At 44.2% G+C, this 19,023-nt stretch overlaps 1 protein-coding gene across 7 annotated transcripts in view; it reads right to left on the bottom strand.

Annotated features, from left to right (window-relative positions):
- CUX1 (cut like homeobox 1) overlaps positions 1-19,023 on the bottom strand; it is a 269,606-nt gene that overhangs the window by 158,719 nt on the left and 91,864 nt on the right. For all 7 annotated transcript variants that reach the window (XM_057373313.1, XM_057373315.1, XM_057373314.1 and 4 more), the window contains exon 3: positions 6,153-6,200. In XM_057373313.1, the coding sequence (XP_057229296.1) occupies positions 6,153-6,200 (48 nt within the window). The remainder of the gene's footprint in view (positions 1-6,152; positions 6,201-19,023) is intronic.

Below are 19,023 nucleotides of genomic sequence, written 5' to 3'. Positions count from 1 at the left end.
ATGAGAAGACACTCCTGACCCTGYGAGCTGCAGCGTTGGAATCCTGAATAAACTGAATTTCCCACCACTGTTCCCGTTGCCGCCGAGCGCGTGGCAGCGGCACAGGCAGCCCACCAGCTGCCAACAGGGATTTCAGCACTTTGTCAATTATGTAAAAATGAGAGGGTTTGGGCTGATCCTCCCCAAAGTTACCCTGGGAGTCACTGCTGTCTGTGTACAACTCCCCTGTGAGTTGGGGAGGAACCTGCAAGAGTTTCGGGAAAGGCGCTCGGTACCTGTTGCCACTCCTGGAATGTGTTAGGTTTGGGATTTGCCTSTTGTCCCTACAGCTGGGAGCTGTCCCAAGAAGGAAAAAGGGATAACAGCAGAGGTTCTGAGTGTCTTTGAGAATCTCTGCAGTTCTGTCCATCCAACAATTCAGTGTCTCCCCTCAGGGCTGCTTTTGGCCCTGCAGCAGCCAACCCACATGCTCAGCAGGGAGAGCTCATYTGGAGTATCTTTAAATCACCTTCCTCAGGAAAGGTGTTGTTTAAACTGCAATCAAGCCAGACAAAAATAAATAAATAACCATGTACACCCTCCTGTAAACAAAGAAATGGAAATGCTGTGGAGCTGTGGTCACCCCAGGAGCGGGTCGCGACCTCTCCCTGCTTTGGGGAACGGAACCGAGGTGCAGAGTGGACTTTAAAAGTAAATTACCTGCCAAAAATATTCACTTTTGGGAAACAGAGGGTTTTGATGGGACTTCCACTGCAAAGCAGCGAGGCTCTGGGCCCAAACACRACTGCTGGATTTTGATGTATGCTGTTGACTTCCCCAACACACAGCAATTTGTAATAGCTTTGCCACGCTGTTGTTTTCAAAGCTCCTGCTACATCGCAAGCATTTATTTCTGACCACAAAATTACATTTATTCAACAGAAAGCAGCTCAGGGTCTTTAAGAGGTTAACTTCTGGAGTGCTTGGCTGCTCTCCAGCCTCCCTACGAGCATCGGTGCTAACGCAAGGCACACAACAGCACCCAGGCTGGCCGTGATTAATAGAGTGCTGAACACGCTGCTTTCCACATACACACACTTTTCATTCCCTTGCTTCCATAGATCATGGACTTATCCTCAAAATATCTGACTGAAATTGAATTTGGCTTCTCTCTCAACCGTTCATTTCCTATGTTATGCAAGGTTATATCCTTTTCTGCATGAGCAGAACCAAACCAGCTGCAGCTTTTGAGAAGAAAATGTGTTTTCAATTATGAAGTTGGCCTGAATATTGAACCACAGTTCTACTGCTACTCTAATTGAGCCATCATGGAGTGAACGTACAGGAAAGAAATTGTATTAATTAGGTTTGGAAATTTAACATAAGGAAATTAAAGGGGGGGGGTTAAAATAAAACAAAAAAAATATGATTATCAGCTCAGGAAAAGCCCTTCAAAATGTAGAAGGAACGTAGGTCTGAAGTGGTTTAGGCACCCACATTATTTGAGTGCTCCTTCAAAGACATGATTAGTAGTTCCAGCACATCAAACCGATTTTCAGCTTCTGTTGTCTGCATATGGAAAATTATTGAATTACTCGACTGACCAAATTAATAGTTTAAAGAGCAATTCAGCTAAGTGGGGARCCAGAGTGGTCTCATCAGAGTGGCAATACCCTTAAAAGTCCTTGCTGTGGGAGAAGAAGATGAGAAATGTCTTTTGCAGACATTGAGTCCAGCACGTTGTTTTGGAGTCTGTGCCTTGGAGGGTTCTCCAAATGAGGGATTACTGCATTACTGTTGGACAGTGCTCTTATGCCACATGAAAAGAATGCTAATGACCTCAGGAAATCCTTTCCCAGCCTTCAAATATCTGTCTGGTGACTTCACAAATACGGATTCCGACATCAGATYTCCATAGCACAGCTTCGGTTCTGTAAATTAGAACATCATTTCCTCTTGCTTTTATTTTTTTTTTCATTTCATGCACAAATATCCAGCCACTGATGTACCCATGACAAAACACAGTAGCCTCCCCAAAACAMAGGCTGCTTGCAGGAGTGCCTTGCAAATTATATAAAAGAATCATTTCATGATTGCATGATAAAGCTCTTCAACCTTYCCTGATTCTGCCCTGTATTTAGCCCAGCATAGGGTGAGCAAATCATTAATAAGTTGCATCCTCAAGTTAATGACAAGAAAAAGGAAAAGCAAGACAGAGATTTAAGATCAAAATGACAGGAATTTTACACTTCTGAAATTAATGACTTTTAACTGTCTTGCTCACAATAGCCTATTTACACCACCCAGACCTTAAATCATCCAGGAAAGGCAGAAAAGTTACCCACACATTTCAAAAGAACAATACCATCAGCTCTGAAGCAGACACAACATTCTGTTAAATTAGAAAACTGCCTTCAAATTTCCATTAAGATCCTAAATAAGGGAGAAGTACTATAATAAAACTATTCTCCAGTGATGAATTAATAGGGGCTCATGCTGAACTAGGAATGCATTTGAAAATTTGCAGTATGCTAAATTCCATTTCATAGTGCTTTTACTTTGACTCTTATCATAAAAAATCCAGTTACTTAACGCACTGAGATCTATACAAAAAAAGTTATTTCCAACTCCTAATGGAAACTGAATATTTGATAACTGGAACACTTTGAATGAATGAGATAAATAACTAAGGAAYACAGAACGTTCTGCTTTGTCCAGTATTTATAAATTCGTATTCTACAAAGGGAAAATATTAGGGGGAAGTATCAATATCCCATGCTCAAACTGAAAAGAAGAATTGGCTAAAGAGACCTGCGGGTTTGTTTGAAAAAACAAACTGGTCCTAGGTTTACCAGCAGCTTCCATAAATCGTGCTTGGGAGGGGACATAAATACCTGAGCTTAACCTCCCCTCTCTCTAAGTCACGTCAGGCTCAGTTCAAGGACAGTTTAAGTCAACCTGAGCTGACACATTTGTGCTGCTCCTGCTCCTGGATTTGCCCTCCCTGTCTCTCCCTTGCCCTGAGCTGCTGCTCTGAACCCACCTGGTGGGAACCAGCCAGCAAAAAGAGGGGGAAAAAACCCCAAATTTGTGCTAAAGGTGGGATCACACTGGAAAAGCTGCTGAGAAAAGGCAGGGGGTGGGGAGCAGGAACACAGCAATATCCGTGTAAAGCTGCTTAAACACCTTCACTCATTAGGGAGCTGCTGGTTCCCCAGAGCCCTGTGGACAGCTCAGCCCACGTGAGCTGGCAAAGGGGGCACTGGCAAAAGCCCCTTTCCCTTCTGTTGTGGAATTGTAATTTATTATTCCATGCAAAAGTACCTAATTGTGCCTAACAGGAGAGTTTGAGGAAAGGATGGGGCAGCAGCAGCASGGGGGGTGGAAACAGAAGTTGGAGGCAAAAATATGGTGGAGACTCTGCTGTGGAGAAATGGAGAAGCTGCTCCAGATGTAGAGCCCCAAAATGCCACATTCCCACCCACAGTGATTCCAGAGGCTGCTCCTGCAGCATTCCCATTCCTGCTCCAGCAGAAGGGGCCCTAGAAGACGTCTACTCTCACCACATCTCCACTATTTATTCTAAAAATCCCCAAATCACAGTATCATTGAAAGGTTTGGGTTGGTAAAGCAGCCCATCTCATTCCAGCCCCCCTACCACGTGCACCTTCCCCTAGAGCAGGTTACTCAGAGCCCCCTCCAGCCTGGCCCTGAGCACTTCCAGGGACAAATCTGGGGCAGAATCTTGACCTGGGGCTGCAAATGACATCTGTGTGCTGACAGCAGGGAACCTCTTGCCTGTTCCTCCTCCCTGCTCACTCCCATCCCATCTCATCCCATCCCACAGGCACTGCCAGCTCCTCCCAGGACATTGAACATCACCTGCCAGGTCATCAATTATTGCAAGCCAGTCCAAGGGGCTGTGGGGGTGTCCTGTCCTCAGCAGTTTCCCCCCGAGCCCCTCAGGGGACAGGAATTGAGGCATCTCCCATGGATTTCAAATGGAGAAAACCCTTTTTCCTTAACAAAATTTGTTTTTGAGACACCCAGAGCACTCATCTCCTGATCTTACAAAAAGTCAGCCCTAACAACAACCAGAAACCAGATCTATATCCTGAACAATCAAATATAACTCAACAGAACAGGCTCATATCCTCGGTATTTTGATTTGTCTCCAAAACAAGATACAGTAATTACATCTATAATCAAATACCATAATTCACAGTTTAATGTGGTGCATTTATGTAGTCAATCATGATTAGTTCAGGTTTTTTAGGTTTCTGAAACCCTGTCTCGATTAGGGAGACTGGAATCACCAGCCCAGAGATTCAGCAGCAATCTTTTCATGTATTTGTGCTTCGTTTACGCAACAGGGGATTTCCACAACAAATTTTGCTCTGGTGAGGTTGAATTTACACCAAAATAGACTTCACTTTTATATCAGTGAAGCAAAACTACAGAAGAGGAGTGTGTGTGAACCATACCAAGGTAACGRAGCTGTCTCCACCAGGGAAGATCTAATGGGAGAATCTCTTTTGCTGTAGCCAAATTTAAATTTCTGCTTCTTGYTTGATCCTCAGACATTCCCTTCATTAAAGAACAGTGCTGAAAGCACACATGAACTTTTCAGTCAGTGCACTGCAAGCTTCCAACTGAAGTGAAAAGGTTCTGAGAGCACTGCAATGTACTCGGAGCAATTTTAAAGTGTAAATTTCCATTGGCAAACGGACTCCCACAAGTCATTCTTTGTTCTCACAAATGTCTGTTGGACATATCAAGGACAAAGTTGTCCTGTTTATTTATTTATTTCTAGTGATACTTGGGAAATTGGGTTGCAAAACAAAAACTGCCATGCTGATTGCAAATGAGGAATAATTGCTGAGACTGAGCAGGATGCAGAAGTGATGGGGAATGCAATCCTCACTAAGGGAGCTGTGCATTAAATCCCTTTGCAGGATCCTGAAAACGCTCCTGAATTTCCCTATGCTGATGGAATCTGCCACAGTCTAAAGTCAGTGAGCAATTCATGGATTGGGGAAGGGCTGGAACACAATTCTGGAGGGGCAGAGCTCTGCAGAGTGYGAGCTCAGACCCACATCCACCATCCCACACAGGATCAGAGCTTTACAAGGACAAATGTGATTTCCAGCCTCCCTCCCTGGCACTTCCCGGGCGACAGAACCACGGCTCCCATCTGGCCATGGAGAACAGGGAAAACTCTCTAATTGGCCCAGCTGCCTTTGCCTACAGAAACTCCTGAGAATAACAACAGTTGGCTTTTAAACTCGTGAGCGCTGCGCTCGTGTGTTCTCGGGGAAGGGTGTGAAGAGAAATCCAAGCCGGAGCCAGCACCGGAGCTGTTAACGCTTTCTGCTGCCTTCCCAACCAGCACCTGCCACCCCAAGGGTTTCCATCAGCCCTCTGGAAAACAAYGTTTTACAGCTGAAAAGCTTTGCAGGGAGAAGAATTTGCAGGATCATTGTGCTTTATGAGAGTGTTACACTGCATTTGTTGAAGATAAATATGGGGTTGGAGAGGCCCAGTGAGCTGGGTGTGCCACTGGGGTCCCTGCCACGGTGACAGGATGCTCAAGGATGCTCTGGGGTGGTCAGGGATGGTCTGGGTTTGCTGTGGGATGCTCAGGGATTTTCAGAGCAAAGTGATGTGAGCAGCTGAGATTGTCCAGCACAACCCGTGTATCACAGAATCACAGAGTGACCCAGGCTGGACCTTGAAGCTCGTGGCATCCCATTCCATCCCATCCCATCCCATCCCACCCCCTGCCATGGGCAGGGACACCTTCCACTGTCTGAGGTTGCTCCAAGCCCTGTCCAGCCTGGCCTTGGACACTTCCAGGGATTCAGGGGCAGCCACAGCTTCTCTGGGCACCCTGTGCCAGGGTCTCCCCACCCTCATAGGGAAGAATTCCTTCCCAATATCCCATCTAACCCTGCCCTYTGTCCGTTTGAAGMTGTTCCCCCTTGTTCTGGCACTGGGGGCTCTTGTAGAAGCTCCCTCTCCACCTTCAGGCTTCCTGCAAGTGCTGACAATCCCTGCACACACCAAATGCAGAGGGCTGAGCCCCTGCTGAGGGCTCTGAGCCCACCTGGCCACACACCAGGCTCATGTGAAGCAGCCCCAAAAGCATAGTGAGAAGCAAAAGCAGCTCTTACCTCTCCCTGGAAACTCTTCAGTAACGGAGCTACCTGTTTCCGCAGGTCCTGCAAGACAGAAGGGGACATTCCATCAGAAAAACTGGAAAGGACAAGCCATCATCATCATCATCATCATCATCATCATCATCACCATCACCATCATCATCATCATCATCATCATCATCATCATCATCATCATCATCATCATCTTCACCTTCTTCCTGACGTTATTTTCAGTTCTGAAGTGTTACTTAAATTCTGATCGCATTTTATGGGAGCTTTGATGAAAATAGAATTATACCCGGAGTTCACTTTGAGCCGCTCTGGATTTCCAGTTTGACATACACCTGCATCTGCTGCTAATGGTATTAATTATCCAGACTGTGCTGGTGCCTGGGAAAGCACTGAATGCCTTCAGTCTCCTAATTCTGCTGGAACATTAATGAGATTAGCAGTAAATGCCTCTATCTACCTCCACAGCAGCTACACCTCTGAACTCACGCCAAGGAAATTCCCACAGATGGAAGCCAGGCTTAAAGAAAGATGACTCTGGACCATCATTTCAACTAAGAGTGTTGCCACTTCGTAAAATCTCTGTTTTATTTATTATTTTCCCAAGAGTGCTCTGACTTCAGCCATCAGAGGACTGGAACACGTTGAAGATGACGAGTATTAGTTGTTGGTTTCTGTAGAACTCAAAATTTCTTCTTCCAAATTACAACACACTTAGTGCTACAAAATTCATTAAAATACTGCCCATGGAGTCCCTCTGAAGGTTTACAGTGTATTTTCACTTAGCAACTGGGATAATTTAGGATAAAAAAGGGATATTTATCATACATAAAATTCTCTGTGGCTTCACTTTGAAGCTGGTTTGGGTCTAATTCACTTACAAATTCCATAATTCTTATTATCTGTGTGCCTGAAGAATAAAACCCAGTAACTTTGGAGAGGACACCATCAGTCATGCACAGSCAAGATGCTGCATTGCTGGTTTTGCCACTGACAAGGCACAGCACTTCATAGTGCACTTAGACCAGGAAATAAATCTGGAAGAGGATTAAATCAATTAAAGCAATGCTGCATCACCTGGGAGGGCAGCACTGATGCTGCTGCAGGAAAAAGGTGGATTTCCCATCCTTGGGTATTTCCAAGGCTCAGCTGGCCAYACCTAGAGCTGAATGAGACCTAAAGACCCATTTTTAAGGCCAGGTGAGATTTGGTCAGACTATGGACAACTCTGCCAAGCCTGAGTTCTACGATGCTCCGGGAATCCTTCCCACAACTGGGACAGGCACCAGCTGCTTCAGAAACCACAAAATCTTCCTACCTGCACACAGGCCACAGTGCCTGAGCTACCTGAACCTCATGCAAAGGGTCATAAAGACATATTTGAAGTATTTTCTCTATATAGAAAAGGGTCTGTTGAGGCCTCGAGCTTTGAGAAAATGATCTTAAAAAGTTGAGAAATTCTCTTTTCCGACACATTTACTTTTACATCAACAGTCATGCAACATATTGGATGTTAAACCACTCACCAAAACACTCTCAGCCCGGGATTTAATCTGATTTTCCTGAAGGAAATGTAGGCTTTTGAGAGAAGTGACTTTTGTCATTTAAATGACAAGTCATGCAGAGAGCTGGAGTATCAGGAGTTCTCCCACTCCCTGAGAAATGGCTTAGGRGGCCCAAAGGCAAATGAAGCTATCAAAGACAAATGATCAGCSAAATTCCACTTCTGACATGGTTATTGCACTAAAATACAACTCAATCCCCAGTGAGTCGAGGATGATGCTGCAGCTTTCTGAGCTCCCCTTTCGGACCCAACCAAACCCTGGTGCTGTTCTTGGGCCAAGCCAGSTCACCTCAATGCTTCCTGAAATATCCTGCTGCCCGTTTGGGGACAGAAAAAGGCTGGAGAGAGTCCTTGTGTATCACAAACATCTACAAAGGACACTTTCACCAAGGCAAACTGGCAGGTTGGGCAGCTTTTCCCCACTGCCTGCCTCCCCAGGGACACCTGGGACCTGTGCAGCTTTTAGAAGGTGTTTTCTTTGTAACCTGATGATGCTGACATTGGAGGAAGTGACAATAACCACTGATGGCAAAATAAATGCCCACATTCAAGGCCAAAATCTGGCAGAGGAGGTTTCAGTGCCCAGTGAAATTACAGAATTAGATTTACAGCCCGGATACTGGCGCCATTTATAAAATCAGGGAAAATTATATCATCCAAACCAAGCAACTTTTCTTRAAATAAAATCTCAGCTGGTCAGAAATCACCAGGTTTGGGGCTTTTGTCCCTGATATTGCCTCTGAATTTACTGATTTGTTTGGCAGCAGCTAGAAAAGCAATGTCAGAGGTGAAACCAGAAATAGAGGAGATGCAATCCCAGATCCAGAGGCAGGGGAATGGCATCCTTGCTCCTGTGTCCATGGCAAGCCCGAGCCAAGATCCTGCTATTTAACTGCCTCCTCTGGCACATCCTAACTTCTCAAAGACAGGATTTGCAGCACTTTTTATTTCATGATATAAACTATGTCAGGGCTTCACCTTCATATTCATYTTGAATAATGAGGGAGGTTGTTGTTGCTGTTTATAACAGAAMAGGGGAGAGAAGCAGGGGGGGAAGGAATAGAAGCATCCCAAAGCCATGAAAAYRGTCGGTCARGCTRTCAAAAAGGGAGAAAAGCTTTCAARTACATTCATTTAGCAAATTCAGGATGCTCATCCCAGCAATCAGAACGTTACCAAGCCAAATCCGTGCCATAATGGGAAAACACAGACAGCAGCTTGTGGTGGGGGTAAAACTGTGTTTAAAGTATTTGCTGTGAGATGAGAAGGCAGCTCAGGGTGATTCAGCCCCACTGCCATCAACCCAGGGCAATCCCATTGACATCAGAACACACACCTGAACAGGGTAAAATGCTCTGACAACGTCAAACCTTCACAGTAACTTGAAATCTGTTGCAGCTGAACCATTGAGACAGAGCACCCACTGCCATTGCCTTCCCAGGGCAAACAGGAAAGRAAACTGCAGAAATGTGATCCAAGATTTTAAACTCAGCCAAACGCTCCATGCAGGTGAGTGGATAACAAACCTGAGCTAATACAGYATTTCCTCTTTACAAGAGCAAAACCAACGAGTTTATATTTTGATCAAGTGGATAAATAGCACCCACCACAGCAAAAGGCAGAAATGCCTTTTTCACACCAGTTTTTCTTGCCTCCCCTCTTTTCCCGGCTTGCCCTTGGAAAGAGTTTATAGGAAAGAGTTTATAGGCTACTTTTGTAATTCCTTCCTCAGTGAAACAACATCAAAACTCGAGACAGCTAACAACCAAAGGGAAATAAAAATAAACAGACAGAAGTCAGGAATACATATGCCTCGAGTCACCAGCTCCAGCTCTGCTGGGGAGATTTATTTTTGGCAGTTTGGAAAAATTCCTCATCAGACTTTGTCTCAAAATATTACACTGAACTTCAAACAGAATTGTACCTTCTTTACACTAAATTGAACAGGAAGAAGGACGTTCAGTTTGCACCCGGGGGAATCTGCAGTGTTGGTTAGCAAGGACACTGGGTGATTTATTATCTGTTTAAAGTGTGGTGGCCTTTACTGCCTGGGCTGTGATCAAAACAGGAAAAGCATCCAGGCTCCAGCCCTCACACAGCTACCAAACCACTGAGGCCAAGCAGAGCAGCTGAGAAGGGGCCATGAAACTGAACATTAAAACAAATTATCATTTATCAACACAAACACACTGAAATATTTGAGTACAGGGATACAATCCCATTATTAGCCTATTTTTCYGTGCCATCTAAATACGTGCATTCTCGTTCTCTCTGGGTGATTTATCAGGGCTAAAGCAACGTTCTGAAAAAGGCTCTATCACAGACAAACTCAGTGTCKGATGCAGAGCCCATGAATTAGGATGCTGTATCATTATCTGAATCAAATCTGATGGCTGAGAGCTAATATAGCATTTCCTCTTTACAARAGTAAAAACAATGAGTTTATATTTTGATCAAGTGGCTAAACAATGAAATCTGAATCCACATAATTTTTAACTCCCTTTCCATTCTCATTAAAAATAACTCCACGGAAAATAAACCAAGAATAAATCTATGTTAAAATCCCGGGTAACAAATGCATCTCTCTGACAACTAAACTACATTATTTATCTAGACCTTAATACWGTGTAGAGTACAAAGGACATAGCAATGGTCAGGCTACCAGCACTGTTTGTAATTCACTCGAGATCTGAAGCTACACAAGCACCTTGCTCTCCTCACAGGCTGCTCCATCTCACTTACCTCCCAAATGTTTATCTCTAAATGTCACAACAAGAGCCCTCTGACCCCAGCTTGATAGAGTGGTCCAGCAAGGCTGAGCCTGACCTACACACCTGTAAAACAACTCCTGTAAAACAAACCAACCCAAAATCCTGTGGGAGCATTCCTCCTGTGCCACATTTCCTACCAACTGCTCCGAATTTCATCTGCTGGAGCCACACAGGGGCTGGGGAATGTGGCTGTGTCTGGCACAGAAACAGGATGAGGAGCAGCTCCCGTGCATCAGCCYCAGTGCCATGGCTGGTTCAGCTGTCACAGCCTGTTCTGGAGCAGCCTCGTCACCCACGAGATGCTGCAGCTTCCCCGCTGCTTTCCCTGTTAGTGTCCCCTTCCCACATGGAATGGGCACTGCTGGACAGCCTGACCCCAGATTCTTTCTTGTAGGAACTTAAAAAGAGAAAGAAAAAGAACAAAACCCAACCTAGATAACCCCCAGGATGTACTGGCTGTGCAGGAGGGTGTTTGTGATTCCATTGACATCAAACACTTCCCATKCCTGGATGTGTCCAAGGCCAGACTGGACAGAGCTCGGTCACCCTGGGACAGTGGAAGATGTCCCTGCCCATGGAGGGTGGAGTGGGATGAGATTTAAGGTCCCTTCCAACCCAAACCATTCCATGACTCCATGATAAGGAACAGCACAGCTGAAGGGGAGATCCCCTATCAGAACCCAGTGCCGGGTCTGTGTCCCTGTCCCCAGGGGCAGCGTGCTGGGAGGTGCAGATCTGTTCCTGGGCTTGGGAGGATGTTCATCCACGTGCCCTCCCAGCCAGGGCTGCAGACACTCCATCCACCCCGCTATTATCTCTGTGATGCTGCCGAGCTTCCCATAAACACATCAGAAAGGGGAGAGGTGAGAGGCAGCCAGGCGTGAAGGATTTGGGAAGAACGCTGGCATCGACTTCTGAGGTGTGTTTGATTATCGTGTACTTCAAGGACACAACTTGTCACCACCAAACACACAAATCAGCAAGTTAACTATAATTAGGAGTAAGCAGTTCTGCTGGTTAATTAGAGGCAGCAAGCACAGATGCTTCGCCCTGCTGTGGGGAAATGGGTTGGGATCGTTCAAACCTTCACCTACCAGTGCACGAGTTTGAAACATTATTTCTTTGCATTATGAAAAAAATCCGGAATATTCCTTTTTTTTTTTTTTTTTTCCCACCAGAAATCTTGAGCACACGTGACTGGGGGTGTTCTAAAGGAAACATTTAAGTCTTTATGTTTAATTAGTTGCAGCAAGTTCCATTTTGCTTTAATCTAAAAGAGATGAAACTCAAATCCCAGATAGTTGTTCAAACAGGTATTATACAGTAGCTCAGATGACTTACTTAATTCCTAAAATATAAGGCAAAGTAAATCATATGAGTAAACAATTTATTGCTCAATTTACACTTTGATTTAATGAGATAGAAACCCTCTTATTGCTTAAGGCTGCTGAAGTATTTACTTGAAATCCGATCATTAAAGAGTGAATCATGATCTTATCAATCTTCTATGATATTTTTAGTCATTTCAATACTAACATGCCAGTGTTTTCTCTGCACAAAAAAACACTCTTTTTAAGTTACATTTATAGATATGTTTCAACCTAGCACAATGATAAATAAAAAATCTTGATTTACAGTAGCAAAATGTACAGCGCAGTACTTTCGGAAATATTTCAAGCTCACAGATCTTGTGCAAATTCCATTAGCTTTAATTATTTATTAGCAGTAGATTTAGATTACTGTTCTTGACCTATTTTTCAGTGTATGGACCCACCCAGCAAGAAGTGAAAAAATATTCCATTTGTGAAGGGCTGATTCAGTGAGCGCAGACTTCAGCTTCAAGCGGAGCACGGAGCAAACCCTGGGCGGTGTAATTTGGGGGGAGAGAGGTCACAAAGCAGGGCCTGCAGAATAAACACTGACACATTCCTTGAAAAGAGCTGGGATTTTTGCTGTCTGACCACTTCAGACAATTTTACAAGATTGCAGCACATGACAAGCCCAAAGGAAGCGATGRCGGACACGCGGAGAAGTTTCAAGAGTTTCTTTGTGGAAATTCYCCGGTTGCCACCAAACTCCAAAGAMCACGTGGGCCCTGCTCAGCCAMGGGGAAATGGGTCAAGAGGGAGATTTTTGGGGTTGGTCCTGGAACCCCTTTCAGTGCCAAAATGCAAACTGGGCTCTTCCCAAGCCCAGGGAAAAGATAGCATTTGGGAAGGAGCATCCTCGCCATGCTGGGATTTCGTTTTCAGAGGAGCTTGCCCGAGTGTTAGTAAGATCCTCTCATGGCTCCTTCCAAGCTCAAATAAACAAAAACCTCCCAGGTTTACTCTGGGCCTGTGCAGCCACGTCCAAACAGCCTGGGGACCTTCACAAGTGTTTAAAAAGCCACCCTGCCAGAGAGGAGCTGTTGCACCCATATATATGGATGGAAGTGCATGTATATATACACACATACACTGTAGAGAAGGGAAAAAAGATTTTTTGTTACTAACTTTACAAATTAATGTGGTGAACAAAGCTTTTTAGCATCATGTGACAACCCTGATGTCATTTATAAACCAGTGAGTTAACACTGGCTAGGAAAGACATTGAACAGGAACTATGAAGAACTGCAAAAGTAGAGTTGCTAGGAAACAAAAAAAATTAATTCAAACAAAAATGGCTCAGGTGGARCTTTGGAAGGAGCTAATTCTAATGAAATGAAAGCCTGGTCACTAAAATTCCAATAGGGAAAGAAAAATAGAAAGGATGACTTGTGTAACAGTTCAACACACACAGAAAATCAAGAATCACTTTTAATAAACAGATTGATTTTAAAAGCTTCACACTGGCTAATGGCTCCGTGGAGATTTTCCCTCCTGCTCTYCTTGTGGTTCCTGCTGAAGGCTGAGGTGACACCAAACATGCCATGACAGACCCTCRTCATGAGAAAAGCCAYGTCTGCATCATCCCAGGTCAGCAGAGCTYCTTACTGATGTATGAAAACCCATTTGATACACAAAAYAAATATTCCAGAACCTCTGAAGTGYGCTGTTCTTGCCAGCAGTGAAATCCAGGAACGGCCATTCCTACCTCAGGCCAGTGTCCCCACCCAGAGCAAAGGTAATTAGAGCTTTGTTAAGTACCTGCAGATGTTATCAGATGAATCCATCTGTCCAAAAAAATTGGGAAGCAAACGGACTGCTCAGTCGTGCCTCCCAATGCAATTGTACATCCCAAAAACCAGCCTCACTTACATTGGTCAAATTTGAACCAGAACTGCTCTGTCCCTCCATAAATTCCAYGTTGTCCCACAAGTTCTCTGCCCCTGTGATTCAGTTTTCCAGTGAAAAAGATCCTGAACACTCCTCCCAATCCCATCCTGCAGGTTCTGCAGGTTTCATCCTCCATCCACTCCATTTTCCATCCTGAAAGTCTACAGAGAAAGCGTTCCTAATGCTGCCCTGGTTATCCAGAATTGCAGCCTGCAGATCAGAGGTTTCTCTTCAGTGGAAAATGGGGAACTTCTGGAAAAAAGGTAATTATTATGAGCCCTAAAAAATTACTGTGTCTAATGAGAGGCTAATGGCAGGGGCAGTGACTGTGCAGAGGAGGCACCTCAGCRCTGTGGTCAATTAATATTAGCTCTTCAGTGCTTCACACGGTGCATTTAAAAAGGAGAATCTTTCATGTGAAATCATAATTGGGGCTGGAATTTTCCCTGTTCCCTCCACACAAGCAGTGCTGGAATCAGAGTGCAACCCTCTTCAGCCTTCTGGGATGATGGCATTGGGAGCTGGAGCTGTGTGGCAGCTCGTGGGATGGGATTTCTCCTCAGTCTCAAGGAAAAGATGGGTGGAAACACTCAGAGATCATCAATTCCAACGATTATTTAGATTTATTTAGAGATTACTAAAAAAAATTCACATTTTAAAACCTGTTACTGGTTTCCAGAATGGAGGTAACTTGCTTTGAAGTCAAGTTAAGCTTCCAAAATAATTTTGTGTTAAATACAATAATGAGGAGCCAGGCTTCACCCTCACAGATCCATCTGGAAATCGGGGAGGAGGCACTGCTGGGACAGCAGGGATTGCAAAATTGCTTTCCTCACTTATCTTTTACACCCAGATTACAAATGTAGCTGTGAGCAGGCYGTGCATCAATCACACCCTGACACACCTGCCTGTACCAGCACAGGTGCATTCACTGATTTCTATCACTACAGGCAGCCTTTTGCTTCAATTTTAATGCAAGAAAATCCAATACTACGCAATCCCCTAACAATTTTTATAAGATTTTCTCCTTAATCTTGATCCTGACCAGCCAGTTTTGTTCAAAAGCCAGTTGCTCTGCCAGAAAACAAGTTGCTTCACGAGGCCTTGAGTAAAATGCTGTTCTGCAAATACACATCTTATATTTGCTAAAAYTCTCTCTCAAGACCCTCCTCTTTGCTGTCTTTATGTTCTTTGTGACTCCTTCCATATGGGTTTAGGCATCGCCCTTTGGATGCAGCTGAAGTGATAACTTCAAATTCCAAAACAGATGAGAAATTCAAAGGAAAAAGAAATAAAATTGACARCCTCAAAAACATCAGGATACAGACCCGAAGGTTTCACTACATCTAATTTCGCATACCTGGTAAAAACACCTCGAAATTAATCTGACTGTCATCCTGCTGACCTAAATAAAAAAAAAAAAACAACACAGCACAAAGCTTTTCATGTTGCTTCAGCGGGTGAAGCAATTTGGAGAAAACAAACTTTTGCTGCCTTTACACTTCCTGGCAAAATTCCTATGGAAACAGGCTCGGGCCCATAATGCACACAGCAGATAGAAATGAATCATCCAGATGAAAGAAAGCAAGAGCTCACTACAGACTTATTCAATGCATTTACTGTTTGTTAGTTCGATTTCAGAMATAAAAACCCCATTTTGGAGCAGCAGCAGCATCCCCTCGCAACTGCAATAAATGGGATTAATTCCCAAATTCATGTGTTGAACTGTGAACKGCTCCAAGGTTCCGAGGGGGTGGGGAGAGAAGGGAGATAAAAAGACCAGGAAAAGGAAGGCAGGGATGGGAGATTAGGGAGGGAGACACGGGGAGAGCGGATCCCGTTCCCAGGCRCTGCTGAATCACAATCAGCTCAATGGCAGATTAAAATGAGACACACTCGTACAATAATAAATCAGCAGAATTAATATGGGCTTATCTTCTACCAACTTAGAAGGGGGAGGTGACAAATTGCACTTGAGGACAAACAGTTTGACTGTTGCCAGCATAAGCTGAGCGTCTATAGGAAATGGCTAAATTTAGGCAGCCAGCTTTTGATGAGAGCAACGGAAATTAATTCAAGTTTTTTGTCTGTGGTTTGTATTTTTTTGTGGTTTTTTTTTCTTTTTTTAAGAGCTCTAGAATGTTACTCATCTCTTGAAACTCTTACCAAAAAGAGAGACTTCATAATGTACCATCCTCCCTGCCTACTCCCTCCTACTCTTCCCCCTATAAAAKGAAGAATTGCTCCTTTGGGCTACAGCAATTTAGGAACTTAATGCAGTTTAACAAATTCCCTATCTCTTGGCTGGAGCTGTTTGGCTCCGACAGATGAATCAGAGAAGTCCATAAACGTCTGGAGGATTCCTACAGACTTTTTCTTGGATGACTATATATGGCAACTACAGATCAACTTATCTGCCATCGTTTGAACCCAAGCTTCAAACTTTTTACCTTTTTCCTGGCTCTGGGGCAAACTTCCCTTGGCTGCTAAATTAGACATACGCTTTTCTCAAAAGCATTTTCCTGCTCATTGCAAGGCAGTAAAAACACATGAATTAACATATACTTTGGTAAAAATTAACTTTTTTCTGTCCCTCCTGCCTCTCAGCGATACATTTCTGTGAGGAGTGACCCAGACTGTGATGCTGTGAGCTCACGCTCTCATCGACACTGTTCTGCCATCAATGAAGGTGCACCTCACCCCACAGCAGATGTTCTCCATCACTTATTACCTGAAATACCRAGTAACACCAAGTGCCATGAGAAGTCAGGCACAAACTGGCATTAGAAGCAATCCCCAGACACTTAAAAAAAAAAAGATGAGGAAAAAAAAGGAGGTCAAAACTGCTCGACTGATGTACACAGGGACCTATAAAGGAATTCCAGCAATKCCTGCAACACCCTTTATCCAGAGAAATAGTCAATAAACCTCTTCCTATCACCATCTTTTATACATCTGATCATTTTTACAAGATGCTGGAGTGCATACATCAAAGCCAGCAGTATGTGATGCAGCACTGAACGCTTTTAGCTGCATCCAAAACCTTCTCCCTGCATCCAAAGCAAAGGGTACAGCAAGTTCAAGCAATTTCTTCAAGCTAAATATTCCTGGCATGCCTCAGAATGGACATCCAGTGCCACTGAGGGCTCGAGGTAGGAACTCCTCAAAGCCAGGAGTGAATCAGGGTTAGCAAACTTCAAGGACTGGAAGTGAACGCTGAGTTTTGGATGCAARAAACACCACAGGGCTCACTTTTAAATGTCATTTAAAGCAAAGATCCACAGCCAGACTCTTCCTGGGCAAGAGCCTGCAAACAATGGCCCTGGTGAAAGCTCAGCAGGTGATGAAGGTCGCTCTGAACAGCGGGGCAGAGTCGCACAGGGCTGAGAGCTGCCGACACAAAATATAAACACGGTCATGGCTCCRTCCTGTGAAAGGCTCTTAGGAAATGCAGATAAAATAGTTTAAAAAAAAGCTCCTGTTCAGAGGAGATTGTATCYTACCCAGCTGCTTATTAACACTGTGCAGTTAAAACAAGTGATTTTAAATTCCTACAGGCACGCTGGGTCTGGAAATGAAATGTTTGAATAAGCACTCCTAAGGCCCAGAGCATATCGAGTTTTCCCACCTGACTACAACTTTATAAACGCTGACATTTCTGAACCACTGAGCTCTCTCTCAGCCAGCTCAGGTCAGACACTGAGGACCACCATTAGTGGGGGAAAGAAAGGAAAACTGGGCAAGTGACATCATGGAATTTCCAAATCGGTATTGAYTGATCAATTGATTAAGCAACTTAGCTGATTTTATAACTTCTATTTATTGCATCCTGATGATCTGCTTATAAAAATACGTAATTGCTCATTTTTAAAATTGATTTTGGAGCAGCTTGTGCAGCGTTTGCTGGCCCATCAGAGCTGAGGACAGAGATATTCACCCCTGCCATGGATTCACCCGTGCCATGGATTTATATCCATTGGAACACACATGATTATTTTTGACRCTGCTCCCGAAGTTTATGTAAGAACAAGGAAACATTTTGGTGCCACCATCAGATAGGGGAAGCATAAACAGCTGTTAGCACCTCTGGGGAGAGACAGCAGGTATCATTCAGCTGCACTCCACCTGAGTTTTTCCTTAGGGCAGRTGTAGGGAAAAGACTGCACCACAAAACCTCCTGCTGGGTCARGTTCCAGGAGTGTGACCCCACAGACCAGCTCTCTGCACTAACAGCTGATTTTTTCCAGCCTTGTCAGGTGTAGAATCTGAATTTTTAGGTTGGTTCTTCCTGCCCAGAAGCAGATTCCCGGCTGGAGCAGGGATTCCTYAGGCAATCCTGGCACAACCCTCCTGCTCTCCCCATTCCCCCCAACCCCTTGTGCTCAGCACCCTCCTCCTGACCAGGAGTTCACTTTTGGGACAAGTGGCCCATTAATATGATCCAAACCAGCCAAGGTCATTCCCCCCATAAACAACTTCTCCACCATTTCCTCAAGGACTTTGCTCTCTCCCATTTTTCTGCCCAGTTTTTTTCGACAGCTTTAACTGATGCTCGGGAGCCTTTCCCATTAAAAACCAACACGCTGAAGTGTGTAAATGTCCCTAAAACATAAATATTTGCCAGATTGTCATACAGAAATACTTCATTATCTTTCCASTAACTGGGTAAAATACAAAAACTTCGTTTGCAACAGCATGAAACGCTCTCGAAAGTGTGAAAATTATTGCTCATTTTCATGTAAACTGGAGTTTTAAAGTATAAATCACACTGTTTACATTAACCGATCAGAAGAATTCCAGTTGGTGCAAGTAGGAAGCTGGAATTATTCACATTTTTTTTCTCAAGCCGGGTCTGTTAACTAATAGCTTTTTCACCCCTTATCAGCTGCACAAACAACAATGGATTTTAAATCAACTAAACGACCTGTGAACTTCTCCTAAATGGGGGGCACATAATTTAAGGCAGCCGAGAAAGTTTCGCAGGAGTCAGGAGGGCTCCTCGGAGGGGCACATGTGGAGAGAGTTAAAGCTTCAAATCGCTATTTTCTCCCCCCCTACTCAAGTGTCAGCTGTGATAAGCCAAAATTAACAACCCTGCACTGAACCACTTCAAATGAAGGGGGAAAAAAAATTTCTTCTTGCTATTCTAGGTATTTTAAGTTGCATATGAGCAGGGTGGCTAAATATAGAYAGTGACAACAAGAGACAGCATTGTCCCTTTGGGCACATTCAATATTATCTCAGAATTCCCATCTTCCTGGGCTGAGTCTCCAGTGTTGGGCTGG

This window comes from Malurus melanocephalus, unplaced genomic scaffold (assembly GCF_030028575.1).
Source record: "Malurus melanocephalus ecotype Western Australia unplaced genomic scaffold, MMel_1.1 scaffold_193, whole genome shotgun sequence".
In the NCBI taxonomy this organism is placed as follows: Eukaryota; Metazoa; Chordata; class Aves; order Passeriformes; family Maluridae; genus Malurus; species Malurus melanocephalus.
Note: the sequence above shows the minus strand (reverse complement) of the source record. Positions and strands in the feature narration are given on the sequence as shown.